This window comes from Podarcis gaigeae (assembly GCF_964106915.1).
Source record: "Podarcis gaigeae genome assembly, chromosome: 10".
NCBI lineage: Eukaryota > Metazoa > Chordata > Lepidosauria > Squamata > Lacertidae > Podarcis > Podarcis gaigeae.
Genome location: NC_139686.1, coordinates 2847976 through 2862536, shown reverse-complemented (window position 1 = coordinate 2862536; position 14561 = coordinate 2847976). Strand labels below are relative to the sequence as shown.

Genomic DNA, 14561 nt, shown 5'->3' with positions numbered 1-14561 from the left:
ACACATTTAACTAAATCAACAATATTTCTGCTTCTGGGAAGAGGCCATTTCATCGCTGAAATGAAGCAGAGCGATCAGGAGAGGAGGACAAGGAGATGCCAGCGGCTCAGGAGAGCAAATATTTGAGGAAGGCGGAAAGAGGGCTTACTGGCTGGGATTACACCAGGCTCACCTGTTGTGGCCTGTAGCCTGCAGACCTGCTCTGGGGGCATCAAATTGAGCAGGTGATAGACGGACACCTCAGGACTAGGTTTACCTAGTTCAGCATCCTGTTTCTGATAGCTTTTGGGGAACAACAGGTGCAAAGGTGACTGCTCTGCCTGGAGTGTCATTTCCGTGTGCCAGTGCCTCACAGTGCATGTGAGGTTTTCTTTGTTGCAATGGCCATGATGCCAGCCCATAATATGCTTTCACTTTATCGGGATTTCCCCTTGCAGAGGAAAAGCCGGTAAAATAAAAACAACCCATTACATATCTGCAGCCAGTGCTGGTGGGGACGCTCCACAAATCACAGAAGTAAAGCATTGGGGGGTGTTGAAGGGATCCCCAAGGGTCATCTAGACCAACCCCCTGCAATACAGGAATACCTGACTGGTGGTCCTCCAACCTCTGTTGAGAAACCTCCAATGAGTGAGAGACCACCACCTTCCAAGGGCAGGGCTGGATGAACCACGAAGCAAAATGAGCATGGGCTTAGGGCATCAAGGAAAGGGGTCACCTTGAAAATTTTCCATTGGTGGATTTACCATGGGCTATATGGTGCAGCTCGTGGGAAAAGGCACCCACAATAAATGAAAAAATACATCCTTGAGGCATCATTTGGCTGAAACATCAGTTCAGAGCCCCTTTTCTTCCACCTCCCTCCATTGAAAGCACATCAAAGTGCAAGTAGATAAATAGGTACCGCTCTGGCGGGAAGGTAAACGGCGTTTCCGTGTGCTGCTCTGGTTCTCCAGAAGCGGCTTAGTCATGCTGGCCACATGACCCGGAAGCTGTACGCTGGCTCCCTCAGCCAATAAAGCGAGATGAGCGCCGCAACCCCAGGGTCAGCCACAACTGGACCTAATGGTCAGGGGTCCCTTTACCTTTACAGCCCAGGAAGCCCCTTCTCCTGCTAGGTCAATGTTTGCCAGAGTTCCACAACCAGCATCCCAAACTAAGAACAAGCAAAGGCTCGTTTCTTTGCCCAGGAAACCTTGAGGGTGACATCCAAGCCATATATTTAAAGCACTCTTATACCACATCATCATCTTCAATAATCATTTATTTATACCTCACCCATCTGGCCGGGTTTCCTCAGCCACTCTGGGTGGCTTCCAACAGAAGATTAATAATACATTGAAACATCAGTCATTAAAAACTTCCCTAAACAGGGCTGCCTTCAGATGTCTTCTAAACGTCAGGTAGTTGTTTATCTCCTTGACATCTGATGGGAGGGTGTTTCACAGGGCGGGCGCCACCACCAAGAAGGCACTCTCCCTGGTTCCCTGTAACCTCACATCTCACAGCAAAAAAAAAATTCCTTCCAGTAGCACCTTAAAGACCAACTAAGTTAGTTCTTGGTATGAGCTCATACCAAGAACTAACTTAGTTGGTCTTTAAGGTGCTACTGGAAGGAATTTTTTTGTTTTGTTTTGACTATGGTGGACCAACACGGCTACCTATCTGTAACTCATATCTCACAGTGAGGGAACCGCCAGAAGACCCTCGGAGCTGGACCTCATGTCTTTTGACTGTCCTGGCTTCTCCCAAAGAATCATGGAAACCACAGTTTGCTAAGGATGCTGAGACTGGTTAGGGGACAGCTATTGGATTTGATATCCCGCCTTTCACTCCCTTTAAGGAGTCTCAAAGCGGCTAACATTCTCCTTTTCTCTTCCTCCCCCACAACAAACACTCTGTGAGGTGAGTGGGGCTGAGAGACTTCAAGGAAGTGTGACTGGCCCAAGGTCACCCAGCAGCTGCATGTGGAGGAGCGGGGAAGTGAACCTGGTTCACCAGATTACGAGTCCACCGCTCTTAACCACTACACCACACTGGCTATTCAGCTCCTAGAACTACAGTTCTCAGGGTTCACCACGAAGAGGGATTAATGGTTAAAAACCACTCTGGGAATCAAAGCTCTGTGAGGGGAACTGGGGTCTCCTCACAGTTCTCCATGCCCTTGGCAAACAACAGTTCCCATGGTGCTTCGGTGATGTTTCTGGCTCTGGGGTTCAGCTCCTTGATACCACACACTTTTCTAATGCTAGTGCTCCTCTTTCTTTCTTTCTTTCTTTCTTTCTTTCTTTCTTTCTTTCTTTCTTTCTTTCTTTCTTTCTTTCTTTCCCAATTTTAGCAAAATGAATTATCAATCAAAATAACCAATTACCTTTCCCCCCCTTCTCCCCCCATCCCTCCCTCTCCCACCCCCTAAGGACTTCCCTCAGCTTCCCTGATTTGTTTACACATACTTTTCTCTGCATGTTAAAAATTGTACATATCATTGCCTTATCTATCATATATTCTACTAATAAATTTGTGGGTGCTTATTCAAAACCTGCCAAGGAGTCCAAATCATTTTTTTGGGGTTTTTTTAGATAGTTTGTAAAAAAAATCTCATTCTTGAAGTCACGATCGTCCTCACATGATTTATATGTCAACTTTGCCAGTTCCGCATAACTCATCAGTTTGATGTTCCTGTTTCTTTGAAAAGATTTTTTTTAAATTAAATGTTATCCACATAACTTAAATAGCAAAACAGAACTTCCTGAGACAAAACACATGGAATCTAAACCGAGCCGAACCAAGGTTGGCTTCGGATGTTACATTCACAAGAAGACATGAAAGAGCTGGTTGTCAGGATATTTGCGATCAAGATACATACAGGTCAGGGGATGTTTCTGCCTTGGGATATGGGAGATTAAGAGTGAGGTGCACACGACTTGCCGGATAAGCAGAAACCCAAAACTACAGCAAAAACCACCAGAGACGCAAGGAGCAGCGAAAGCAAAAGGCTCGCGTTTATATCCAGAAAAATTCTCAACCAATTGGATGTTACTTATTCCACATTTACTGAGACACTTGTGGAAGAGACCAGTGCAAATTTTCTTTTTTTAATGTATCCAATAAAATACAACCAAACGCAGACAAACCAAATACAAAATACAACCAAACGCAGAGGTTCGCTCTGTTTTTCCATTCAAAAAAATAGGTGCAGCAGGTAAGTTTTTCATGCGGTGCAATTTTCCATTATGATATCCCACCCTAAGGTGGCATCAATTTTAGACAAGGTTTTCCATCTCCAGACAATCAATAGACGTGCAGCCACAAGAAGAAAATTGCAAACATTTTGATCTATAATTTCATTCCCCCTTTACTTGGCATACAACTTCTGTAAAGTAAGAAGATATTCTTTATTCTGTTATATTAGAAAATTCCCCCCATTTCTTTTAGTTGATTTGTTTTATATTTTTGTATTAATGGATGATGAAGAATGTTTCTTTTGTTTATTTCAATTATATATATTATTGTTTATTAAATTTGTATACTGCCCTATACCTGCAGATCTCAAGGCGGTTCACCAAAGATGGTGATTAAAAAAAGATGATAACACCAACTTGGGTGGGAATAAAATATGTTCTGCTTGAAAGCTGCTTCAAATCCTCTCCTAGCTGATCTTTCATGGGATGGAGCGAAGCAGATAATAGAACTTCTCAAGCTGCTGCCTGACCCCCCCCTCCTCCGCTGGGCGCCTGCCCAAGTTGGCACAAGATGGTTGGAGGGACAGGATCCTCCTGAGACTTTGTTTGCAAGAGGTTTTGAGACATGCCAGGCCCAGGTTAAGTCTCCCCAGTCCCTCCCTCTTGTAAGGGTATATAGCAATCGCTTGGCATCTCGGCCTCACTCTGCACCCGGGGACCAGCACAAAACGGGAGCCTTTTAAACACAGAGGTGAGTGACTGGTGAGAAAAAGGCCCGTGTCCTTTGTCTAGTTTCATGAGGGCTGGAGCTGAGGGTTTCTTTGATTTTAAGCCGGTGTTCCTATAGAAGGGAAGAGCTGTAGAGTTGGGAGGTGACCCCGAGGTCCTCTAGTCCAGTGTTTCCCAACCTTGTGCCTCCAGATGTTTTTGGCCTACAACTCCCATCATCCCTGACCACTGGTCTTGCTAGCTAGGGATGATGGGAGTTGTAGGCCAAAAACATCTGGAGGCACAAGGTTGGGAAACACTGCTCTAGTCCACCCCCCGCAATGCAGGAAACCAAGGCATCCATGACAGATGGCCACCCAACATCTGCTAAGAAGAAGAAGAAGAAGAAGAAGAAGAAGAAGAAGAAGAAGAAGAAGAAGAAGAAGAGTAGGAGGAGGAAGAAAAGCTTAATATTTCTACCCCACCCATCTTTCTGGGTTTCCCCAGCCACTCTGGGTGGCTTCCAACTGAATATTAAAAACAATACAGCGTCAGACACTAAAAACGTCCCTAAACAGGGCCGCCTTCAGTTGTCTTTTAAAAGTAAAATAGTTGTTTATTGTCTTGACATCTGGTGGGAGGGCGTTCCACAGGGCGGGTGCCACTACCGAGAAGGCCCTCCCTGGTTCCCTGTAACTTCACTTCTCGCAGCGAGGGAACTGCCAGAAGGCCCTCCGAGCTGGACCTCAGTGTCTGGGCTGAACGATGGGGGTGGAGAAGCTCCTTCAGGTATACTGGACTGAGGCCATTTAGGGCTTTAAAGGTCAGCACCAACACTTTGAATTGTGCTTGGAAATTTCCTGGGAGCCAGTGCAGGTCTTTCAAGACCGGTGTTATGTGGTCTCGGCGGCTGCTCCCAGTCACCAGTCTAGCTGCCGCATTCTGGATTAATTGCAGTTTCCGGGTCACCTTCAAAGGTGGCCCCACATAGAGAGCATTGCAGTAGTCCAAGCAGGAGATAACCAGAGCATGCACCACTCTGGCAAGACAGTCCATGGGCAGGGAGGGTCTCATGCTGCATACCAGATGGAGCTGGTAGACAGCTGGCCTGGACACAGAACTGACCTGTGACTCCATGGACAGCTGTGAATCCAAAATGACTCCCAGACTGCACACCTGGTCCTTCAGGGGCACAGTTGTCCCATTCAGGACCAGGGAATCCCCCACACCCACCCGCCCCCTGTCCCCCAAGAACAGTACTTCTGTCTTGTCAGGATTCAACCTCAATCAGCAAGCTGCCGTCCGTTAGCTTAAATGCATCCAAGGAAGGAGAGTCCACAAACTCCTGAGTCAAAACCATTCCACCGTGGAACAGCTCTTGCTGTCAGAATGTTCTCCCTGATGGCTAATTGGAATTTCCTTTCTTGCAATTGGAAGCCATGAGTTCAAGTCCTCCCCTCTGGAGCTGCAGAAAACAAGCTTGTACCATGTTCCTTGTGACAACCCTTGTTATCATTCCTAACAATTTCCCAGGAGTTTGAGGGTGGAGCAACTTTCCTCTGAGACCTGCTAGCTCAGGGGTAAGCAAACCTTTTCAGCAGGGGGGCGATCCACTGTCCCTCAAACCTTGTGGGGGGCCAGACTATATTTTGAGAAAAAATATGAATGAATTCCTATGCCCCACAAATAACCCAGAGATGCATTTTAAATAAAAGGACACATTCTAATGATGTAAAAATACACTTATTCCCGGACCGTCTGTGGGCCGGATTTAGAAGGTGATTGGGCCAGATTTGGCCCCCGGGCCTTAGTTTGCCTACCCATGTGCTAGCTAGTACCCAATGCCTTCTGGAGTAGCCAGCCTGGCAGCCCAGCCTTGGGGTTTGCGGGGCATCCTTGCCTTTCTCTGCTGTGCTTCCTCCCTCCCTCCATCTCCCTCCAGGCAAGGAAGGATCCAGGCCATGGGGACCGCGGCTTACATCATCGTTGCTCTGAGCTTCCTTGGCCATTGGGCTGGCAGCCCCTCTGCAGCAGGTGAGTCGGGGTCCCTTCTCACTCCTCTGTGCCTTGGAGAATCAGTGGGCAAAGGGCCAAAGGGAAGGACCAGACTGGCATTCAGAGGGGCATGTGGGACAAAAAAACGAAACGGACCTTGAAGCCTTGGATCGGGGCCTAGAAATGCAGTGAGCCCCCAGTCAGCTTCATGGGCAAGTGGGGATCTCAACCCTAGTCTCCCAGGTCCCGATCCAACACTCTAACCATTACAGAGCACTGCCTGTTTCCTGCCGGTTCCTCATTTTGTTGACTTGGCTTAATGGGGAATTGAAAGAGCTTGAAGTAAGTAAACTGGCTATCTTTGTTCGTTTCTTCTGTGTTTACCCTGCCATTGTCTATGTGGGGAATATTCTTCTCACAGGAGATGGAGATTAATTTTTGCGGGTGACGCCTGATGGCTGTGCTGATCTTTGCACAAAGTCTTAAGAGATCAGGAAGCCTGCCAGGCCAATGGCCCATCCAGTCATTGAAATGTAGAGTTGGAAGGGATCCCCAAAGGCCAACTAGTCTAACCCCCGGCAGAGCAGTAACCGCAGCTAAAGAATCCCAGGATCCTGTATCTCTCTCTCTCTCTCTCTGGTCTTCACCCAACCCTCTTTCAAAAGCAGCTGAAGACTCGATAGAGGGCCCCTCTTCTCCTTGCCCGACGGACTGGCTCTTCTACGAGGGCAGCTGTTATGGATACTTCTCTGACCGGAAGTGTTGGAAAGAGGCCGAGGTGAGTCCCGAGTCGCGCCTGGATCATTCCCACCAGACCCAACACCCTTCAAGGCTGCTCTTTCCAGAGAGATGCTCTTGAACTGATGGATTTATTTATTTATTTATAAAAATATACATTGACAAGCAAACAGAAAAAAAGCATACATAAAAAGAAAAGGGAAAAAAGATAAAACAATCTTACAATGTCAATAAAAATAAAAATAAAAATCACAAAATTGTCCAGTAGCACATTAGAGACCAACTGAGTTTGTTCTGGGTATAAGCTTCCGTGTGCATGCACACTTCTTCAGATACTTCTGATTTATTTCGACTGTGTCAGACCAACATGGTTACCTGCCTGAATCCAGAATCTTACAATGATTATTCTTAGACTGATGTAGATCTTGACTTATATATAATGAAATTATTTACAAATCTAAGATTTATATAGTTATATAGTTATATAATACAGTATCTAAGAAAAAAACAAAGAAGAAAAGAAAAAAACAACTGTGTCAAAATGACAATTGAAACAATAAAAATACTTATCTATTGTAAAGTAATACTTAATATAATTCAAACAAATATTAGTGGGGTTTTTTGTACATTTCAACCTTCAATTTGGGTTGAATCCCTTTTCAATTTATTGTATTGTTGACCTCCTTCTACCTCATTACGGTTTCAGTTCAAGTATTCCTATTTCCCCCCTGTATTTAATTGTTATTCCTCATATTGGAATAAAGAAAAATATTTTACTATCTGCAAGATTATTCAAGACACAGCCAAGTCTTATTGTTGGAACCTTGTTTTGCTAAGTACCGTATTTTTCACCCTATAAGACGCACTTTTCCCCCTCCAAAAATGAAGGGGAAATGTGTGTGCGTCCTATGGGGTGAATGCAGGCTTTCGCTGAAGCCTGGAGAGCGAGAGGCGTCGGTGCGCACCGACGTCTCTCACTCTCCAGGCTCCAGGAAGCTATCCGCAAGCCTTGCACGCCCGGAGGGAGTTCCCCCGGGCGCGCAAGGCTTGCGGGCGGCAGCCTGCAGCACGGAGCACGGGGCACCCTCCGGAGGACGCCCAGTGCTTCGCGCAGGTGTCCGCTAGCCTTGCGCACCCGGGGGATCTCCCCCCGGGCGCGCTAGGCTTGTGGGCGGCAGCCTGCAACGCGGAGCACGGGGCGCCCTCCAGAGGACGCCCCGTGCTCCATGCAGGTGTCCGCAAGCCTTGCGCACCCGGGGATCTCCCCCCGGGAGCTGAAGGCTTGCGGACGGCAGCACGGAGCACGGGGCACCTTTCGGAGGCCGCCCCGTGCTCCGCGCTGGTGTTGGCAAGCCTTGTGCACCCGGGGGATCCCCCCTGTAAGCGCAAGGCTTGTGGGCGGCAGCCGGCAGCACGGAGCATGGGGCGCCCTTTAGAGGACGCCCCATGCTCCGCGCTGGTGTTGGCCAGCCTTGCGCACCCGGGGGATCTCCCCCTCCCCGTGAGCACAAGGCTTGTGGGCGGAAGCCGGCAGCACGGAGCACGGGGCGCCCTTCGGAGGCCGCCCCGTGCTCCGCGCTGGTGTCGGTAAGTCTTGCGCACCCGGGGGATCTCCCCCCGGGAGCGCAAGGCTTGCGGGCTGCAGCCGGCAGCACGGAGCACGGAGAGCCCTTCGGAGACCGCCCCGTGCTCCGCGCTGGTGTCGGTAAGTCTTGCGCACCCGGGGGATCTCCCCCCGGGAGCGCAAGGCTTGCGGGCTGCAGCCGGCAGCACGGAGCACGGAGAGCCCTTCGGAGACCGCCCCGTGCTCCGCGCTGGTGTTGGCAAGCCTTGCGCACCCGGGGGGCGCGTGGGGCGCCCTGAAACAGAGAGTTCCCCATGCTGCGGACTGTAGCCTGCCGCCCGACGCGCGGGGCGCCCTGAAGCAGAGCGCCCCTCACGCCAGGCAGACATGGGCCAGCCCCACAAGCTCGGGGGACAGCGGGGAGGCGCAGCACCGCCATCCCACTGTTCCCCGACCTGGTTTTTTTGGGGGGGAAATAAAGGAAAAATTTTTTCCTTTATTTCCCCCCCCAAAAAAAAGTAGGTGCGTCCTATGGGACGGAGCGTCCTATGGGACGAAAAATACGGTAATTGTTAAAACATTCCCATTCTTTTTTTACTTTGTATTTTCTTTTCGTTTGCTTTATTGTTCATAACTGCATCCATACAACATAAACTTGAATTCATTGTTACCCACAACTCAAAGTCATAAAAAAGGAATATATATACAAATTTCCTAACAACAGATTTTCTTCATCAACATTTGACTTCCCATCCTTTCCATCTTCCTTTCTTTTTAATCAACTTGTTGCTTAGCTTAACTATTTATTTAACAAATAGTCTTTTTGTTTTACTTTGTCTGTTGATTGATTTCTTATTTCCTCCGTCATTTTTGCGATTCCTCTCCAGACGGTGTAAGTTCGCTCTTCCACTCTTTGGCTACTAAAATTCTGGCTGCTTTCACTGAGTAAAGAAAGATTCTTTTGCTTTCATTTGGAATGCTCACTGTTAGAAATCGTAATAAAATGGCCTCTGAACTGACCGCATTCTTGTCCTGCCCTGGCTTAGGAAGAGTGCCAGCAACAAGGCTCTCACCTGGCTTCCATCCTGACCAAGAAGGAGTGCTGTCGCCTCCGCAGGTACCTCTCCAGGTTTCGGCCTGACGGGGACGTCTGGATAGGGCTCCACAATATTGCCAAGGTTGGTCTCCCCACCCCATGCGCACCCACCAACCCCCACCTTAATCAACCCCATTCCCCAGAGCTTAGCACTTTCACACGATTTCATTTTGTTCTTTATTGCCTTCCCTTCACCCCAAGGTCCCAGGGCAGGTTGTAGCAATAAAACACAGCATAAAAACCCCCAGTTAAAAACAACTTAATAATAATAATAATAATAATAATAATAATAATAATAATAATAATAATAATTTATTTATGCCCTGCCCATCTGGCTGGGTTTCCCCAGCCACTCTGGGCGGCTTCCAACTAAATATTAAAATACAGTAGTCTGTTAAACATTAAAAGCTTCCCTAAACAGGGCTGCCTTCAGAGGTCTTCTAAAAGTCTGGTAGTTGTTGTTCTCTTTGACATCTAGTGGGAGGGTGTTCCACAGGGTAGGTGCCACTACCGAGAAGGCCCTCTGCCTGGTTCCCTGTAACTTGGCTTCTCACAGGGAGGGAACCGCCAGAAGACCCTCGGAGCTGGACCTCAATGTCAGGGCAGAACGATGGGGGTGGAGACGCTCCTTCAGGTATATCGGACCGAGGCCCTTTAACTTGCCATTACAGGGATGTTGGGCCCCCAAACCACACATCTCAAGCAGGGACCCACATGCCACCCCCTCAGCCATTTTGCTCTGCAGAATTGGCACTGCTACATACCGTATTGGCCCGAATATAAGCCGCACCCGTGAATAAGCCACACCTTTAAAATTCAAGGGTGGGGGGAGGAAGAAAAAAAGACAATACCCAAATATAAGCCGCTCTCTTAAAATTCTGCAGACACTCACACCTGTAAATGGCAAAAGTAGAAGAAAATCCTACAGCGATATCGTAAAAGCCAATTTTTGTAAGGTCGTGAATTTAAGCTGCACTTTCCATGGTCGGGGGGGACCAATTTGGGGGGGAAAGTGTGGTATTCAGTCAAATACGGTAATGCCCGTTGCACATTCATAAAGATAAATTCACAACTGTAGTTTAAAAGATACAGGAAGCTGAAACACTAACACAGGTTGGAATTCACAGCAGCCTTCTAAGCTTCTGGGTGAAGGCTTGCCTAAAGTGGAATGTTTTGTAGCAGGCGCTGAAAAGAGCACAGGGAAAGCCCCTTCTTGATCTCAAGAGGCAGGGAGTTCCAGAGGGGAAGGCGTTGCATAATAATTTGAGTTCCTGAAAATGTGGAATGGGCATTACGTGGCACCTGCAGTTGTGCCCATTCTGCCAATCTGAAGCAGTCAGGTGGGCTTGTGTGGGGTAAAGATATCTCACAGGTAAACGGGTCCCAAGTTATTGAGGACTTTATATACTAATAGTAACGCCTTGAGATTGCCCCAGAAGCAAACTGGAAACCAGTGCAGACTGGCTGCTTGCAGTCTACACTCCTGAAGCACATTCAAAGAGCTGTCTTTCCTGCAAAGAATTCTGGGTGATGTAGTTTGTTAGGGCCTTTCTGGGAATTGTAGCTCTGAGAGGAATTAAGGATGCTTTGAAGGCAAGAAGGTGCATCAAATTTGGTTTAAAGGCCATAGCCTCCTTGTTGCTCTCTGTGACCACATTCTGAGAGCTTTAAAATAATGCTTCTGACATTCAGTGGCATAGTGTGGGGGGGTGCAGGGGGGGCCGGCCGCACCGGGCACAACATCTGGGGGTTAGGGTTAGGGGGCGCAAATCCACGGGTTAGGGCTGCAAATCCATGGGTTAGGGGGCGCAAATTACTTGCCTTGCCCCGGGTGCTGACAACCCACGCTACACCACTGCTGACATTATTTCCATCTCTCAGAGAGAGAGAGAGAGAGAGAGAGAAGTTGACTGTTCCCATCAGACCAGGAGATGCTCTTGTCACTTATTATTATTTGTTAAATGACCGTGAAAAGATGACTATTGTCAACATGGGTGTGCTCCAAAAGGCTCTTAGCTTCTCCCCAGCCCTTTCTATTTGCTTCCATTAATCTATGCTCTGTGCAAACTCCCTCTCCCTAGTGCGCAAACCCACACCTTTTGTTTTAAGTGGGGGAGGGGGGAAGCAGTGCATGAGTGAGCAACTTGCCCCCCCCCACCCCAGTCTTGCTCTTCCTCTGCTTCAAGGCTGCTCCTTCCCCCTCCTCCTCATTGCTGGAGGGCAGGACCAGAGGCTGACCGAGTTTGCTTGCATGCGGCTTTTACACTACTATGAGATGTGCCTAGATTGGCTTACGGAAAATATAGCAAACACTCAGAATATCGAAATAACAGAGTCCTGGAAATGCAGACATACAAAATACAGAACGTGTTGGCAAATGACAAAAGAATGAGAATAAATCGACAATGTGGCAAGAGTAGAATAAATCCAATTTTACAAAATAATAATAATAATAACCCCACAAAACAATTAAGTTGAGAAATACCCAAAGCAATGCACGGTCTTGCTGCACTACAAAGAGCCTGGCTTTAATATCAGCTACAAATCCAGCTAACGGTCACCTTGTCCAGCCCTCATTCTGTTCTTCTCCCTGCCAGACGGGCCTCTGGGATGCATCATATTCCATTCAGGAAAGAGCTGTCAGCACACTCTCTTTCCCTGGAAGTCTTTAAACAGAGGAACTATTTAGGTGTGGTTCCTCTGCACTGCAGGGGGTGGGATGGCCCCTGATGACCCCTTCCAACGCTCCAGTTCTGTGAGTTGCCACTTTTGTTAGCCAAAAGCAAGAGTTTGTCATTGGCAGCACAGGAAGCTGCTGCTTTCTCTCACTGCCCATCTAGCCAAGGATCCAAGCGTGTTTATCGCAGGCTGTGACATTTTTCATTACGGATGTCGTGGGGGACTCCGCTCTGAGCCCTTCTGCATGCCAAGCAAGTGCTGTTTTTACTCAGTTATTGCATTTCTATTCTACCCTTTTCTCCAAGAAGCTCAAGGCACACCTGTAGTTCTCCCTTTCTTCACTTAATCTCCAAAACAACCCTGTGAGGTAGGTAGGTCAGGCTGAGAGAAGGCAGGGACCAGCTCCCAAGGCCACAGCCAATGAGCTTCTCAGCCCAGTCCTTCTTAGCTCCTAGTCTAATGCTCTAACCACTACACCAGGCTGCCTCTCACTTAGTTGGGAGCCCTCTCCAGATTGAGCCTGATGCCTGTGGCAGGGAGGTCCACTACCAACCATTACTGGGTGCTTTGGGGGAAGGTGCCCCGAATGAACTTTGCTCTTATGAGCCTATGGGAGCCCCTGTCCTCCTCCTCCTCCTTCCACCCACCCCTCAAGGCACAAGGGCCACCCCTTCCTCATTTTCTGTGTTCCCCCAGACTCCTGGAAGCACATCCTGGCAGTGGAGTGATGGGCTCATTGCCGACCACACGCAGTGGAGCACCGGGCAGCCCAATAATCATGGCAAGACTGGCGAGTGGTGCGTGGAGCTGTGGCGAACTACAGGTGAGAAGTTTGAGCAAAGGTGTGCATTGCACTCTGTGGGCTGGGAATCCCCTCACTCTCCATCATCCTCCCTGACCCTGGCAGAACAGAGACAGGGTGCGGTGGGTCTTTGTCGCAGAAGCCGGTTGTGCACAGGGCTGACTGGCCAGTGCTTATGCTGCCACGAACACCGCCTTCCTCATGACCCAGAACCTCAGGACAGCCTGGCTGCAGCAGCTGGATCAGGCCCAGGTGGGGGGCGGGGGGGGGGAGTCCACCTAGTCCAGCATCCTTTTGGTAGAGCAGGAGACTCTTCATCTCTGAGTCATGGATTCGGTCTCCCTCTGAACGTGGTGGCCTCTCCTTGGAGATTTTTAGGCAGAGGCTGGCTGGACATCTGTCATGAATACTTTCATTGAGATTCTTGCATTGAAGCCGGTTGGGCTAGATGCCCTTTGTGGGTGCCTTCCAACCCTACCATTCTGCTTCTGCTCTTCCCAAATTTTGGCGCTAATTCCTGTCTCACCGCTTAGGTTTCAGGAAATGGAACGACGAGCTCTGCAGCCGTAAGAACAGCTATGTCTGCAAGTACGAGGCTGAGATGTCTGCTGCGGAAAATGGCTGCGAGTGAGCAGCAGAGGCAGGGGCCTCCTCTGTTCTTCGCTGCCCTGGTGGGCTTCCTTCTCTGCTCTTTGGCCTCTCCTGTGCCAGGCAGAAAAAGCTCTTCCTTTCCCCTCCTTTCCAACTTCCACAGTGTGGCAGCAATAAAGTCTCTGAAGCAAGCAGGTTTCTCTGTGCCTGTCCTTCCACCACACCTTGAAAGCCCAATCCAATGATTCAGTGAGTGCGCATTGCTCTGGCACTGAAATTTGTGGGTGCCCAGCCCGTTCAAGGGGAATTTGGTGGGTGCTCTGGCACCTATGCCACACTCTAACACCACTGGCTCTCTTGCATTTGTGACCGATGCTTTTTCATTTCTTCAAAATCCCATCTGAAAGATCTTCACCCCTTTTCTGTCCTGCCCTCCCCCAAACCCACATCCTTTCTGCTTTGCATCTTTAAACTGGATCACTGCTTAGTGCAGCCACTGTTCAGAGGTGAGCAGAGGATTGCAGTGCCATCTTCCTCCTGCTGCCTTTTGCTGAAACAACCAAACGATGGAATGATTTGTTAGAGGGGTTTTTTTCTTCTGGTGGCAGATGACAGAACCACGAGACCACGAGACTGGTGTAAAACACTCAAACAAAGGTTTTATTACAGCTATACAAAAACAACAAACACAAAGCATGTGGGTGTTCTCTCTCTGCAGGCAAAATTCAATCTGCAACTTCTTTTCTTTTATACACATCACCAGCTGTGTCTAATCAGCCTAGAAAACTACACCCAGAACTCACAGAAAAGGTTCTTAATGTTATAATCATCTTTTCTGTTTCTTTGCAGAATGACTCCTAACAAACTGGGGTGTTTAAAACTGTAAGGTAAAGGTAAAGGTACCCCTGCCGGTACGGGCCAGTCTTGACAGACTCTGGGGTTGTGCGCCCATCTCACTTAAGAGGCCAGGGGCCAGCGCTGTCCGGAGACACTTCCGGGTCACGTGGCCAGCGTGACATCGCTGCTCTGGCGAGCCAGAGCCGCACACGGAAACGGCGTTTACCTTCCCGCTAGAAAGCGGTCCCTATTTATCTACTTGCACCCGGAGGTGCTTTCGAACTGCTAGGTTGGCAGGCGCTGGGACCGAGCAGCGGGAGCGCACCCCGCCGCAGGGATTCGAACCGCCGACCTTTCGATCGGCAAGTC

General features: G+C 48.8%; 1 protein-coding gene across 2 annotated transcripts; it reads left to right on the top strand.

The window, feature by feature from the left end:
• The first annotated feature begins 3875 nt into the window (after window positions 1-3875).
• LOC310826235 (C-type lectin BpLec-like) lies at window positions 3876-13541 on the top strand. Of its 2 annotated transcripts, none has more exons than XM_083701005.1 (6): window positions 3876-3933; window positions 5833-5924; window positions 6554-6663; window positions 9234-9365; window positions 12659-12785; window positions 13298-13541. In XM_083701005.1, exons 2-6 carry the CDS (start codon window positions 5852-5854, stop codon window positions 13393-13395), a joined length of 540 nt encoding a protein of 179 aa, XP_083557131.1. In that variant the 5' UTR covers window positions 3876-3933; window positions 5833-5851; the 3' UTR covers window positions 13396-13541. The 2 variants fall into 2 exon arrangements, with proteins under 2 accessions (XP_083557131.1, XP_083557130.1); XM_083701004.1 differs by having other exon boundaries at window positions 6551-6663.
• Window positions 13542-14561: the final 1020 nt, after the last annotated feature.